General features: G+C 49.0%; 1 protein-coding gene across 1 annotated transcript in view; it reads right to left on the bottom strand.

Annotated features, from left to right (window-relative positions):
* Positions 1 to 947: 947 nt before the first annotated feature.
* Positions 948 to 14749, bottom strand: part of fam32a (family with sequence similarity 32 member A) — a 33468-nt gene continuing 19666 nt past the window's right edge. Inside the window, exon 4 of the mRNA XM_086004986.1 lies at positions 948 to 1116. Coding sequence (XP_085861112.1) covers positions 1048 to 1116 — 69 coding nt within the window. The 3' untranslated portion in view covers positions 948 to 1047. The remainder of the gene's footprint in view (positions 1117 to 14749) is intronic.

The following is a 14749-nucleotide window of genomic DNA, read 5'->3' as shown; positions in this document are numbered from 1 at the left end:
GTGATGGCGGTGTGTGCAAAATGTTGTCCTAGATTACATTCAGTGTTTTGAATAAAGCACAAATGTTTCTGTGGTGGGTTTCAGAGGTTTTATTTTGCCTTATGCAGGTCTCAAACATCAAGGAGAAAGGCAGCAGACAGGGTACGACAGCCAACCTGGCTCTGCCACAGAGCAAGGGCTTAATCGATCTGACTGCAGGTAGCAACATTACGACTTCAAATGCCCACTCCTCTTGAGTGCAGAAAACACACCAGTTCAACTCTGCAAACAGTATTAATTGTCTGACCAACTAATACACAGCAAGAGGCTCACAAACCTTTTACATTCCTCCACATTCCTGCTGAACACAGCTTACACCCCAGTGATGTTGCAGCCCAGCATCACCTTGTCAGACCCTACTCCCAACAATGGAAGATACATCAAGAGGCTCCTTTGCACAGCCTTTTGTGATTCCTCTGCCACCGTTTCTCTCACTCTGCCCGTCAGCTTCCTCAAAACAAAAAACAATTTCAAAATAAATTTAGCTGTGGGCACAAACGGGAAGTTGTGCCTGTCACTTGTGCAAGGCCCCGCAGGCAGGCTAACTGCTTCATGTCTGAACGCTGTGATACATATCTGGAAAAAGATATAAAACTACGCAAGTGTTAAGAGATTAAAGTAGCAACTCTGACACAAAATAATCTACTCGTCACTCCAGGGCAAGTATCTCACTCGCTCGAGGTTACGTGATCAGCTATCAGTAGACCATTTTGTGTATCCACCATTGCAAAGCTGTTCAGTGTACGTGTACCTATCCATTATCTTTCTCTGGAGTCAGGGAACATATAACCACAAGAACGAGGTCAACAGGGAAATTATATTTACAAAGTGGTAGACCGTCTGCCGACAGATCCATCAGTAGCAGTTCAGGCCTCTTCCTCAGAGATAAGTCAGTAGAGAGAGAGAGAGAGAGTGACAGTCTATTTTAATTTACTGCAGAAGCAAAGAATACAGAAAATAGGAAGAGGAATCCCGATAAAAAGATGTCCAAAAGCTGCCCCAATCTCCTCATTTAGTCCAGCTGACTTTGGGGATATCGTAATGTTCCGTCAGGGTATCCAGGTGTCGGTTAAACTCCTGCAAGAAAAGCAAAGAAAAGTTACAAGTGAGTGTTTCAGGTAATTGAAACCATTCAGAGCCCGAAGGGACTGACCCCAGAGTCTGGCTGTGCTGGGGCATGGCGTGGAGATTTGGGCACAGTGAGAGGAGAGACGTCTATGCTGGTGGAGGGAGCGCTGCAGGCATTAAGCATGGAATGTCCCTGAGCCCTCCTGAGAAGGGCACTCCTGCTGTCCCAGTGTGCCAGGCCCTCGCCCGACACCCACATTGCTTGTGGGCGGAGCCAGACTCAAAATTTAGTGCCTTGTGTCACCGGCCTGTGACCGGGAACTGGGCCGAGGTTGGCCACACTCGGTTCATGGGAGACTCTTGCAGTCAGCAGACAGGGAGCAGACTCTCGGTCTGTGCTGCACCCAGAACGTCGAAGGTCACTGCAACAATCTACGACACCATCCGCTCCTCTTCATTCAAAACACAACACGCTGTCTCATTTCCAACATAAAATAGGTCTGGTATTCAAGGATGGTCAGGCCCATTTTCATCACAAACTCTGGGGCAGTAGACCTCGCGATGCTCTGCAGGTTACCCTGGGCTGGGTTATGAGCAGCAACACTGCAGCTCATTTCCAATAGCTCCACACAAGCTGCAGTGCAGGCACAGTGCCAGGCACGGTGCAGGGCAGGCACGGTGCTGGGCAGGCACGGTGCAGTGCAGGCACGGTGCAGGGCTGGCACGGTGCAGGGCTGGCACGGTGCTGGGCAGGCACGGTGCTGGGCTGGCACGGTGCTGGGCTGGCACGGTGCTGGGCTGGCACGGTGCTGGGCTGGCACGGTGCTGGGCTGGCACGGTGCTGGGCTGGCACGGTGCTGGGCAGGCACGGTGCTGGGCAGGCACGGTGCTGGGCAGGCACAGTTGCCGCGAAGACGACACTGACATTAAGGTAACTTCCCGTCAGCAGTTTTCTTGCTTGCAAGGACAAAAATGGAAAGCACAAGCTCCAAACCATCAGGCAGCAGAAAGTGAAGCGGCTGGAAGCTGTAAGATCGAACGAAATTCCATTTTCGGCGAGGAGGAAGCAACAATTCTGCAGGGGACGGAGGGAAATTTCATCCCCCTGCTGTTTTCTCAAGATGGCCCTACAAAAATAAAAAGTCCTGCAGCTTTTCTCCAGGCTGGCGCTTTACCGCTAGCTCAAACTCATTTAAAGCACCACCTCCAAGTTCCCCTCCAAGTCACACGCCATCCTGGCCGTTCCTTCATCGTCACTGGGTCAAAATCCTGGAACTCCCTCCCTAACAGCATTGTGGGAGCACCTTCAACGGTTCAAGGCGGCGGCTCACCACCACCTGCTCAGGGCAACTAGGGATGGGCAATAAATGCAGGCCTTGCCAGCGATGCCCACATCCAGAGAGTGAATTAAAAAAAAACTAGCCTCTTCGAAAACCACTGTGGTTCAAAATGCCTGATCTGCCATTGAGGAAAACACTTTTTATTTACAGTTTTTTTTCCTAAGATGGCGTCACGGAAATATAAAAAAATCGGTCGGAGATTGACGAGTAGAAATCCAGTAACCTCACATCACCACCCTGCTACTGGGAGACACACTCTGAGCATTCTGTATACACCAGCCCTGGACCCTCCCCCTCCCTCTCCTCAGGTACTTCCTCAGGTGGTGAATGTTTTGATGAGGGATTCACACACAAAATGTTAACCTCACTTGTCATTCGCCGACAGACCTTTTCTTTATTTCTAGCATTCACTGTTTAATAATAGCTTCTGCAAGTCCTTTATAAACAGCCCAGACAGTTGCTGTTTGTTTTATCGCCTCTCTCCAGAGATTGCATGACTGAGGGAGGAGGGGAGAAGGATGACGGCCGCACACCTGGGTGGACAGTCTGGATGGTGCAGGAGGTCTTTTCCTGTCCTTTTTATTCCCAAACATTCACGGTTTAGTTTCTTAGGATTGACTATAAAATGCAGCGACAAAGTGTTTGATTTAGCCCCCCAAGTTCAAGTGAAACATCAGGCATTCACTGACTGGATCGTGTGGAAGAGATCCAAGGTGTACGACCACAATCTCACCACTGAGTGGAGCTGGAGCCACCTATTGAGGGAGGTCAGGCTGTTTCCAGCCATTGGGAAGCACAGCGCCACACAAGGGTAGAAATCAGACCGACAACATGAATTGCACAGAAATCCAGCAGCAACCTTAAATAAGAGATTACATAGAGCCTACAGCACAGAAACAGGCCATTCGGTGCTCCACACGAGCCTCCTCCCACCCCTCTTCCTCTAACTATCAGCATATCTTTCTATTCCTTTCTCCCTCATGTGCTTATCTAGCTTCCCCTTAAATGCATCTATTCTATTCGCCTCAACTACTCCTTGTGGTACAGGAAACTTTCGATTTACCGGCACCTAAATAACCGGAAATCTCAGTTAACCGGCAAAATTCAGGAGTAGGTTCAGGTAAGTTTTATTACTTGCCTTCCTCGATCTGTTGCTGTGCAAGGGTGTGGCTGCAGCTGTTGCTAAGCTACAGAGACGCTTGGAACTTGTAGCCATTGTTCTGAACCTGTTGCTAAGCAACAGGGTTTACTTTACCATAGCTTTCGGTTATCCGGAATTTTTGATGAACCGGCACCACATCGGTCCTGTCGGTGCCGGATAAAAAAAAGTTTCCTGTAGCAAGTTCCACATTCTAACCACTCTCTAGGTAAAGAGTTTTCTCTTGAACTCCTATTGCATTTATTAGTGACTATCTTATATTTATGTAGTTTTGGACTCCCCCACAAATGGAAACATTTTCTCTACGTCTACACTTTCAAACACAAGAACATATGAGCAGGAGTAGGCCATACGGCCCCTCGAGCCTGTTCCGTCATTCAGTAAGATCATGGCTGATCATCTACCTCAACTCCACTTTCCCAGCCTATCCCGATTCCCTTAGTGCCCAAAAATCTATCGATCTCTGTCTTGAATATACCGAACGACTGAGCCTCCACAGCCCTCTGGGTGAAGAATTCCAAAGATTCACCACCCTCTGAGTGAAGAAATTTCTCCTCATCTCAGTCCTAAATAGCCGACTCTTTATCCTGAGACTGTGACCCCTGGTTCTAGACTCTCTAGGGAGGTGATTGGTTGGTGAGTATTACAGCATTTTGTTTCTCTAAACTAGGACAGTGGTTTAAACGAAGAATGGGAAACTATAACATATATTATCAATTAAAAACTTAACTAGATAAACTAATTAATATAACTAAATAATTGTTGAATAAAGATTTTAACTAATTAAATAAATAAAATAAGGTTAGACTAAGTCATGGCAGAGCAGGTTGTGTGTCTGGACTGCAGTATGTGGGAGTTTGTGGACAGCGAGACTGTCCCGAGCGAATACGTCTGCAGGAGATGTCTCCGTCTCGAATCTCTCCAGCTCAGAGTCATTGAGCTGGAGTGCAAGTTGGAGACACCCCGACACATAAGGGAGGGGGAGGAGTATCTGGACAGTTTGCTCCAGACATCGGTCACACTTCGTAGAGAGGTGCAGGTTCAGAACGGGGTTGGTGTGACCGATAGTATGCAGAGTAAGGGGAACCCAGGTAAGAAAGGGAACGAGGATCCACAGAAACTGATCCTATCCAACAGGTACAATGTACTTCCTACCTGTGAGGATAAGGATAAAGACTGTGGGAAGGACAGACAGAATGCGGACCATGGCACTTTGGAGCACGAGGCCGTCCTAAGGGGGGAGGAGGAGGGGAAGCGTAATGTGGTAGTCCTAGGGGATTCTGTAATTAGGGGGACAGATAGCATCCTTTTTAAGCAAGATCGAGAGTCCCACATGGTATGTTGCCTACCTGGTGCCAGGGTAAAGGACATCGCGCACCGGCTTGAAAGGATATTAAAGAGGGAGGGGGGAGGATCCAGTCGCTGTGGTCCATGTTGGGACCAACAACATAACAGTAAAGAAGTCTTGCTACAATTGTACAGGGCCTTGGTGAGACCACATCAGGAGTACTGTGCACAGTTTTGGTCTCCTTATCTAAGGAAAGATATAATTGCCTTGGAGGCGGTGCAACGAAGGTTCACTAGATTGATTCCTGGGATGAGAGGGCTGTCCTGTGATGAGAGATTGTGTAGAATGGGCCTATACTCTCTGGAGTTTAGAAGAATGAGAGGTGATCTCATTGAAACATACAAGATTCTGAAGGGGACTGACAGGGTAGATGCTGAGAGGTTGTTTCCCCTGGCTGGAGTGTCTAGAACTGGGGGGCATAGTCTCAGGATAAGGGGTAGGCCATTTAAGACCAAGATGAGGAGGAATTTCTTCACTCAGAGGGTTGTAAATCTTTGGAATTCTCTGCCCCAGAGGGCTGTGAATGCTGAGCGAGTATATTCAAGGCTGAGATCGATAGATTTTTGGACTCTAGCGGAATCAAGGGATATGGAGATCGGGCGGGAAAGTAGATTATGAAAGTAAACCAGCAAAAAATATAAAAACAGATAGCAAGAGTTTCTACAGTTATATAAAAAGAAAAAGGGTGGCTAAAGTGAATGTTGGTCCCTTAGAGGACGAGACCGGGAAATTAGTAGTGGGGAACATGGAGATGGCAAAAACGCTGAACAAATATTTTGTATCAGTCTTTACAGTAGAGGACACTAAAAATATCCCAACACTGGACAGGGGGCAATAGGGGGGGGAGGAGTTAAACACGATTAAAATCACTAAGGAGATGGTACTCGGTAAGATAATGGGACTTAAGGCGGATAAATCCCCTGGACCTGATGGCTTACATCCTAGGGTCTTGAAAGAAGTAGCGGCAGGGATTGCGGATGCATTGGTGGTAATTTTCCAAAACTCCCTGGACTCAGCAAAGGTCCCGGCAGATTGGAAAACTGCTAATGTAACACCCTTATTTAAAAAGGGTAGTAGGCAGATGGCTGGAAACTATAGACCTGTTAGCCTAACATCTGTGGTTGGTAAAATGTTAGAGTCCATTATTAAGGAGACAGTAACGGGATATTTGGATAAACATAATTTAATAGGACAAACTCAGCATGGTTTCATGAAGGGGAAGTCATGTTTGACAAATTTGCTGGAGTTCTTTGAGGAAGTAACATATAGGGTGGATAAAGGGGAACCAGTGGACGTAGTGTATTTAGACTTCCAAAAGGCATTTGACAAGGTGCCACACAAAAGATTATTGCTCAAGATAAAAAATCACAGGATTGGGGGTAATATTCTGGCGTGGGTGGAGAATTGGCTCTCTAACAGAAAGCAGAGAGTTGGGATAAATGGTTCATTCTCAGACTGGCAATCAGTAACTAGTGGTGTTCCGCAGGGGTCAGTGCTGGGTCCCCAACTCTTTACAATCTATATTAACGATTTGGAGGAGGGGACCGAGTGTAACATATCAAAGTTTGCAGATGATACAAAGATGGGAGGGAAAGTAGTGAGTGAGGAGGACATAAAAAACCTGCAAAGTGACATAGACAGGCTAAGTAAGTGGGCAGAGATTTGGCAGATGGAATACAATACTGGAAAGTGTGAGGTTATGCACTTTGGCAGGAAAAATCATAGAGCAAGTTATTATCTTAATGGCAAGAAACTGGAAAGTACTGTAGTACAAAGGGATCTGGGGGTCCTGGTGCACGAAACTCAAAAAGTTAGTATGCAGGTGCAGCAAGTGATCAAGAAGGCCAATGGAATGTTGGCTTTTATTGCTAGGGGGATAGAATATAAAAACAGGGAGGTATTGCTGCAGTTATACAAGGTGTTGGTGAGACCGCACCTGGAATACTGCATACAGTTTTGGTGTCCATACTTAAGAAAAGACATACTTGCTCTCGAGTCAGTACAAAGAAGGTTCACTCAGTTAATCCCGGGGATGAGGGGGTGGTCATATGAAGAGAGGTTGAGTAGATTGGGACTCTACTCATTGGAGTTCAGAAGAATGAGAGGCGATCTTATTGAAACATATAAGATTGTGAAGGGGTTTGATCGGGTGGATGCGGTGAGGATGTTCCCAATGATGGGTGAAACTAGAACTAGGGGGCATAATCTTAAAATAAGGGGCTGCTCTTTCAAAACTGAGATGGGGAGAAACTTCTTCACTCAGAGGGTGGTAGGTTTGTGGAATTTGCTGCCCCAGAAAGCTGTGGAAGCTACATCATTAAATAAATTTAAAACAGAAATAGATAGTTTCCTAGAAGTAAAGGGAATTAAGGGTTATGGGGAGTGGGCAGGAAATTGGACATGAGTCTAGGTTTGGAATGGTCATGGCCCTGTGGGTAGTGCAGCGGGCCCAGGGGCCGTGTAGCCTGGTTCTGCTCCTACTTCTTGTGTTCTAATTCTGTGTTAGATTTCAGGAGATGGTTTTATTCCTGTTCCTGGCTGGGGTGGAGATCGCCTTTACAGAAGGTAAGTACTGTAGAAAATATAGGGACAGAGTGATCTCCTGGAAGAGTTTCGATCGCCTAGATGGGTCGGAGAAGAATTTCCCAGATTTTTTCTCCCAAATTGGCCATTGGGTTTTTTATCTGGTTTTTCGCCTCTCCCGGGAGATCACATGGGTTCGGGTGGGATGGAGAGTGATAGAAGATTTGAGGTTAGGATCAGATCAGCCATGATCTTATTGAATGGTGGAGCAGGCTCGAGGGACCGATTGGCCTACTCCTGCTCCTATTTCTTATGTTCTTATTGTGGTAAGCCACTGTATTGTATATTGCCACCTCTGGGTGGCGCTGTGTATGGAGGCATGCCTCAGCTGACTCCACCCACCACTGTGTGGGTTTCGTTCAGACTTGTTCAGTCACTCACGAAGAAGCATGGTCTCTTCTTAGCTAATAAAAGCCTTATTCATCTCTTCTTTCGACTCGTCATCTCTTCTTCGACTCATCACCTTTTATGAAGTAATTGATAAGCGTATCAATTTTATTAGCTAAAAGTTAAATGGCGACACCTGAGGAGCAACAACAGCAACGGATACAGCAGACATTGCTGAGAGCCCTCAGACCACCACGCCTGGACCTCGACCCTCAAGAGGTGGGTGCATCAGCCAAGTTTGAACACTGGCTGAGCTGCTTTGAATCCTTCCTCGCAATCTCACAGGTTACAGAGGAGGATCACAAACTGAAAATTTTGACCGCCCAGGTGAGCCATCAAGTATATATGCTAATCCGGGACTCTAATACGTACGTGGCGGCCCTCGAGCTACTAAAAGGGCAATATACGCGCCCAGTGAACACAATTTACGCCCGACACCTCTTGGGATCCCGCAGGCAGCAACCGGGAGAATCGGTAGGGGCATTTGCACGGGCGCTACTGGCACTCTGCAGAGACTGCGATTGTAAAGCGGTAACGGCTGTGGAGCACGCGCAGGGACTCGCCTGTGATGCCTTCGTCAGGGGCCTCCAGTCAGACCACACCCGGCAGAGACTGCTAGAAAGCAAGGAACCCGACCTGAAGACGGCCATTGCCCTTGCGCTCTCGTTAGAGGAGGCCCACCGAAACCTCGAGGCATACCCCCGTAACGGCGCCGAGACATGGCAATCGAAACCGTGGGACACGGGACCGCCGCCCCCGGCACCAACCGCTGCAGTGACCCAACCGAGACAGCAGCCTCCGGTAAGAACTGCTTCGATGCCCAGTAACCAGGCCCAAAAATGCTATTTCTGTGGCCAGTTAAAACATCCCAGAGCGCACTGCCCAGCTAAGACAGCTACCTGCTCGGGCTGCGGGAAGAAAGGCCATTACGCTAACGCCTGCAAGGGGAAGCCAGCCAGCAGCGCAGCGTGCGGGCCGTGGGAGCAGCCATCTTATCCGCCATTTTGTGTACCCCCGGCCGCATGGCATCCGCCGCCATCGTATCCAACGCACTCAACCGCCATTTCGTCACCGGAACCGACCACCGTCTCGGCGGATGACTATAGTGACTCACTAAGCCACATACTGGCCTCCGTGACGCTGGATCAAGCCCTCCCTCACCATCTATCCAGCTCCATGATGGATATCGCGGTAAACGGCCGCGCCACCAGTTGCCTGATCGACAGCGGGAGCACAGAGAGTTTCGTCCACCCCGACACGGTACGTAGCCACTCCCTCACGATTCTGCCAACGCACCATCGCATTTCTATGGCGTCCAAGTCCCAGTCAATGGACATCAGCGGCTACTGTGTGGTGACCCTGTCAGTAGGGGGCACTGAATATAAAAAATTTAAACTGCTAGTCCTGCCCCGTCTTTGCGCTGCCGTCCTGCTAGGGTTGGATTTTCAGTGCCACCTTAAGAGTGTCACACTAGCATACGGTGGACCCCTCCCCCCACTCACAGTCTGCAACCAACAACTTTTAAATCGCCCGCTGCAAACCACCTGCAGCCTTTCCACATTAAAAGTCCCCCCCCCTCCCCTGTTCGCTAACCTCACCCGCGACTGTAAACCCATCGCTACCAAAAGCAGGCGGTACAGTGCCGGGGACAGAGCTTTTATCAGCTCTGAGGTGGAGCGGCTATTGAAGGAGGGCATTATCGAAGGTAGCACTAGCCCCTGGCGAGCCCAGGTTGTAGTCGTTAAAACCACTGCAAAACGCCGCATGGTAATCGACTACAGCCAAACCATAAACCGGTACACCCAGCTGGACGCGTACCCCCTCCCTCGCATATCTGATATGGTCAATCAGATTGCGCAATACAAAGTATTCTCCACCATCGACCTTAAGTCAGCGTACCACCAGCTGCCCATCCGCCATGAGGACCGCCAGTATACTGCCTTCGAGGCAAACGGCCGCCTCTACCACTTCCTTAGGGTCCCCTTCGGCGTCACCAACGGGGTTTCGGTCTTCCAAAGGGAGATGGACCGAATGGTTGACCAGAACGCGCTGCGGGCAACCTTCCCCTATTTGGATAACGTCACCATCTGCGGCCACGACCAGCAGGACCACGACGTTAATCTAGCAAATTTCCTCCGTACGGCCCAACGGCTGAACCTAACGTACAATAAGGAAAAATGTATGTTTCACACCAAGCGCCTGGCCATCCTCGGCTGCGTGGTGGAGAACGGAGTCATCGGGCCCGACCCCGACAGAATGCGCCCCCTAATGGAGCTACCCCTTCCCCACTGCCAAAAAGCACTGAAGAGATGCCTGGGGTTTTTCTCCTACTACGCCCAGTGGGTGCCCCTCTATGCAGACAAAGCCAGGCCCCTCATCAAAGCCACCTCCTTCCCCCTGACACCAGAGGCGTGTGCAGCCTTCACTCTTATCAAGAACGATATCGCGAAGGCCGCAATGCACGCGGTGGATGAGTCCATCCCCTTCCAAGTGGAGAGCGATGCCTCCGACTTCGCCCTAGCCGCGACCCTTAACCAGGCGGGCAGACCCGTGGCCTTTTTCTCAAGGACCCTCCAGGGCCCCGAGACGAGACACTCCTCCGTCGAAAAGGAGGCCCAGGCTATTGTAGAAGCGGTGCGTCACTGGAGGCATTACCTGGCTGGGAAACGATTTACCCTGCTCACTGACCAGCGTTCAGTAGCTTTTATGTTTAATAATAAGCAGAGGGGTAAAATCAAGAACGACAAGATCTTGAGGTGGAGAATCGAACTCTCCACCTACAATTATGATATCTTGTATCGGCCAGGGAAACTCAATGAGCCCCCAGATGCCCTATCACGTGGTACATGCGCCAACGCGCAGAGTGATAGGCTGCAGTCCCTCCACAATGACCTCTGCCACCCGGGGGTCACCAGGTTTTTCCATTTTATCAAATCCCGTAACCTGCCCTACTCCATCGAGGAGGTCAGGACCATGACCAAGAGCTGCCAAATCTGCGCCGAGTGCAAACCGCACTTCTATAGGCCGGACAGAGCAAGCCTGATCAAGGCCACCCGCCCCTTCGAACGCCTGAGCGTCGATTTTAAAGGGCCCCTCCCCTCCGCTGACCGCAATGTGTACTTCCTCAACATAGTTGATGAGTACTCCCGTTTCCCCTTTGCCATCCCTTGCCCAGACATGACCAGTACCACGGTCATCAAGTGTCTGAATGACATCTTCGCTCTGTTCGGGTTCCCCAGCTATATACATAGCGACAGGGGCTCATCGTTCATGAGCGACGAACTTCGGCAGTACCTGCTAACAAGAGGTATCGCCACGAGCAGGACCACCAGTTACAACCCCCGGGGGAACGGCCAGGTGGAAAGGGAGAACGCGACGGTTTGGAAGGCAGTCCTCTTAGCACTAAAATCTAAGGGCCTTCCGACCTCCCGCTGGCAGGAGGTCCTCCCTGCAGCGCTCCACTCCATTCGGTCACTGCTTTGTACTGCCACTAATGCGACCCCTCATGAGAAAATGTTCGTTTTCCCCCGGAAGTCTACATCGGGAACCTCGCTACCGGCATGGTTGACTTCTCCTGGGCCCGTCCTACTGCGGAGGCACGTGAGGACGCATAAAACGGACCCCCTGGTCGAGCGGGTGCACCTCCTACACGCCAACCCCCAGTATGCCTGGGTGACATACCCAGACGGGCGGGAGGACACGGTCTCCATACGAGATCTCGCACCCTCGGGTACCCCTGAAATACCACCGTTATCCCCCTTACCACCGTTATCCCCCTTACCACTGTTATCCCCCACCACCCCTCCCAACCCAACCCCTGCAGACGGCATGCCAAAGCCCCAGGAATCTTCGCCAACCACCCAGACACCAGACCCGACGTCGGATGCTGCAACACCACCGCCGCCACCACGACGATCAGGACGTCAGACAAGGCCTCCTGATAGACTTAACTTGTAGTACCCTTCACCCCGCCGGACTTCACATTAAACAAGGGGTGAATGTGGTAAACCACTGTATTGTATATTGCCACCTCTGGGTGGCGCTGTGTATGGAGGCATGCCTCAGCTGACTCCACCCACCACTGTGTGGGTTTCGTTCAGACTTGTTCAGTCACTCACGAAGAAGCATGGTCTCTTCTTAGCTAATAAAAGCCTTATTCATCTCTTCTTTCGACTCGTCATCTCTTCTTCGACTCATCACCTTTTATGAAGTAATTGATAAGCGTATCACTTATGTTCTTAAAACTCCCTGGATTCAGGAAAGATCCCAGCAGATTGGAAAACTGCCCTTATTTAAAAAGGGAGGTAGAAAAAAGGCTGGAAACTATAGACCAGTTAGCCTAACATCTGTGGTTGGTAAAATGTTGGAGTCCATTATTAAGGAAGCAGTAACAGGACATTTGGATAAGCATAATTTAATTGGACAGAGTCAGCATGGTTTTATGAAGGGGAACTCATGTTTGACAAATTTGCTCGAATTCTTTGAGGACGTAACAAACAGGATGGATAAAGGGGAACCAGTGGATGTGGTGTATTTGGACTTCCAAAAGGCATTTGACAAGGTGCCACACAAAAGATTACTGCACAAGATAAAAAATCACGGGATTGGGGGTAATATACTGGCATGGGTGGAAGATTGGCTATCTAACAGAAAACAGAGAGTTGGGATAAATGGTTCATTCTCGGGTTGGCAATCAGTAACTAGTGGTGTTCCGCAGGGGTCAGTGCTGGGTCCCCAACTCTTTACAATCTATATTAACGATTTGGAGGAGGGGACCAAGTGCAACATATCTAAGTTTGCCGACGATACAAAGATGGGAGGGAAAGCAGTGAGTGAGGAGGACATAAAAAACCTGCAAAAGGACATAGACAGGCTAAGTGAGTGGGCAGAAATTTGGTAGATGGAATATAATGTTGGAAAGTGTGAGGTTATGCACTTTGGCAGAAAAAATCAAAGAGCAAGTTATTATCTAAATGGAGAGAAACTGCAAAGTGCTACAGTACAAAGGGATCTGGGGGTCCTGGTGCATGAAACACAGAAGGTTAGTATGCAGGTACAGCAGGTGATCAGGAAGGCCAATGGAATCTTGGCTTTTATTGCAAGGGGGATGGAGTATAAAAGCAGGGAAGTCTTGCTTCAGTTATACAGGGTACTGGTGAGGCCACACCTGGAATACTGCGTACAGTTTTGGTTTCCATATTTAAAAGATATACTTGCTCTCGAGGCAGTTCAGAGAAGGTTCACTCGGTTGATTCCAGAGATGAGGGGGTTGACTTATGAGGAAAGGCTGAGTAGGTTGGGCCTCTACTCATTGGAATTCAGAAGAATGAGAGGCGATCTTATCGAAACATATAAGATTGTGAGGGGGCTTGATCGGGTGGATGTGGGGAGGATGTTTCCACTGATGGGTGAGACTAGAACTAGGGGGCATAATCTTAGAATAAGGGGCTGCCCTTTCAAAACTGAGATGAGGAGAAACTTCTTCACTCAGAGGGTAGTAAATCTATGGAATTTGCTATCTCAGAGAGCTGTGGAAGCTGCGACATTAAATAAATTTAAAACAGAGATAGACAGTTTCCTAGCTGATAAGGGAATTAGGGGTTACGGGGAGCGGGCAGGGATGTGGACGCGAGTCTAGGTTCGGATCAGCCATGATCCTATTGAATGGCGGAGCAGGCCCGAGGGGCCGTATGGCCTACTCCTGCTCCTACTTCTTATGTTCTTATATTAAAGTGGAGTTGAGGTTGATGATCAGCCATGATCTTACTGAATGGTGGAGCAGGCTCGAGGGGCTGTATGGCCTACTCCTGCTCCTATTTCTTATGTTCTTATAGGGAAGAGTCAGCAAGAGGTCCTGTTTGGGGAGTATCAGAAACTCGGAGCTAAATTAAAGAACAGGACTTCAAGGGTTTATAATCTCTGGGTTATTACCCGAGCCAGGTACAAATTGGCGTAGGGATAAGCTGATCAGGGAAGTGAACACGTGGCTGAAGGAGTGGTGTGGGAAAGAGGGGTTCCATTTCATGGGGCACTGGCACCAGTATTGGGACAGGAAGGAACTGTACCATTGGGATGGGCTCCATGCGAACCGGTCTGAGACCAGGGTCCCACGGAAAGGATAAAAAGGGCGGTCACAAGGACTTTAAACTAGTAAATGGGGGGGGGGGGGGGGGGGGCGGGGGAGGGCTCAGGTGGAAATTGTAGTACAAATAGTAGTTCAAAAACAGACGAAAGGGAAGGGAGTAGAGTAACAGTCAGAAATTGTGTTTTAGGCACTACAGGTAAAGGGAAAACTAAAAGATGTAAAGCGATTAAACCAGGAGAGAGAAATAAGAAACATGTGAGTAAAACATCAGAGCTGAAGGACAGGCCAGGGTGTGTGGCCCAATTAAGCGTTCATTATACAAACGCACCGAGTATAAGGAATGAACTGCAGGCACAAATTGAACTCGGAGGGTGTGACATGGTAGTCATTACTGAGACATGGCTGCAAGACGGTCAGGACTGGGAACTAAATATACCAGGTTTTAAGGTCTACAGGACAGATAAGGAAAATGGCAGAGGGGGAGGAGTAGCCTTAATGATTAAAGATGAAATCACTTCAATGAAAAGAGAGGTAAGCAGGCAGTGGAGACTTTATAGGTAGAATTACGAAATAGGAAAGGATTTAAGGGTAAAAATAAGCAGAGTGGTTCAGGAAGGGACAGAGAGAGTAGCAAAGGTAATAAGGCATCAGCGACTAAGGTGACATTAGGGAAAAATAGAAATAAGTCAAAGCTAAAAGCACTATATCTGAATGCACGAAGCATTCGCAACAAAATAGAT

This window comes from Somniosus microcephalus, chromosome 13, assembly GCF_052327205.1.
Source record: "Somniosus microcephalus isolate GS21.2 chromosome 13, FLI_Smic_1.0, whole genome shotgun sequence".
NCBI lineage: Eukaryota > Metazoa > Chordata > Chondrichthyes > Squaliformes > Somniosidae > Somniosus > Somniosus microcephalus.
This window is presented reverse-complemented; position numbering and strand designations above follow the sequence as displayed.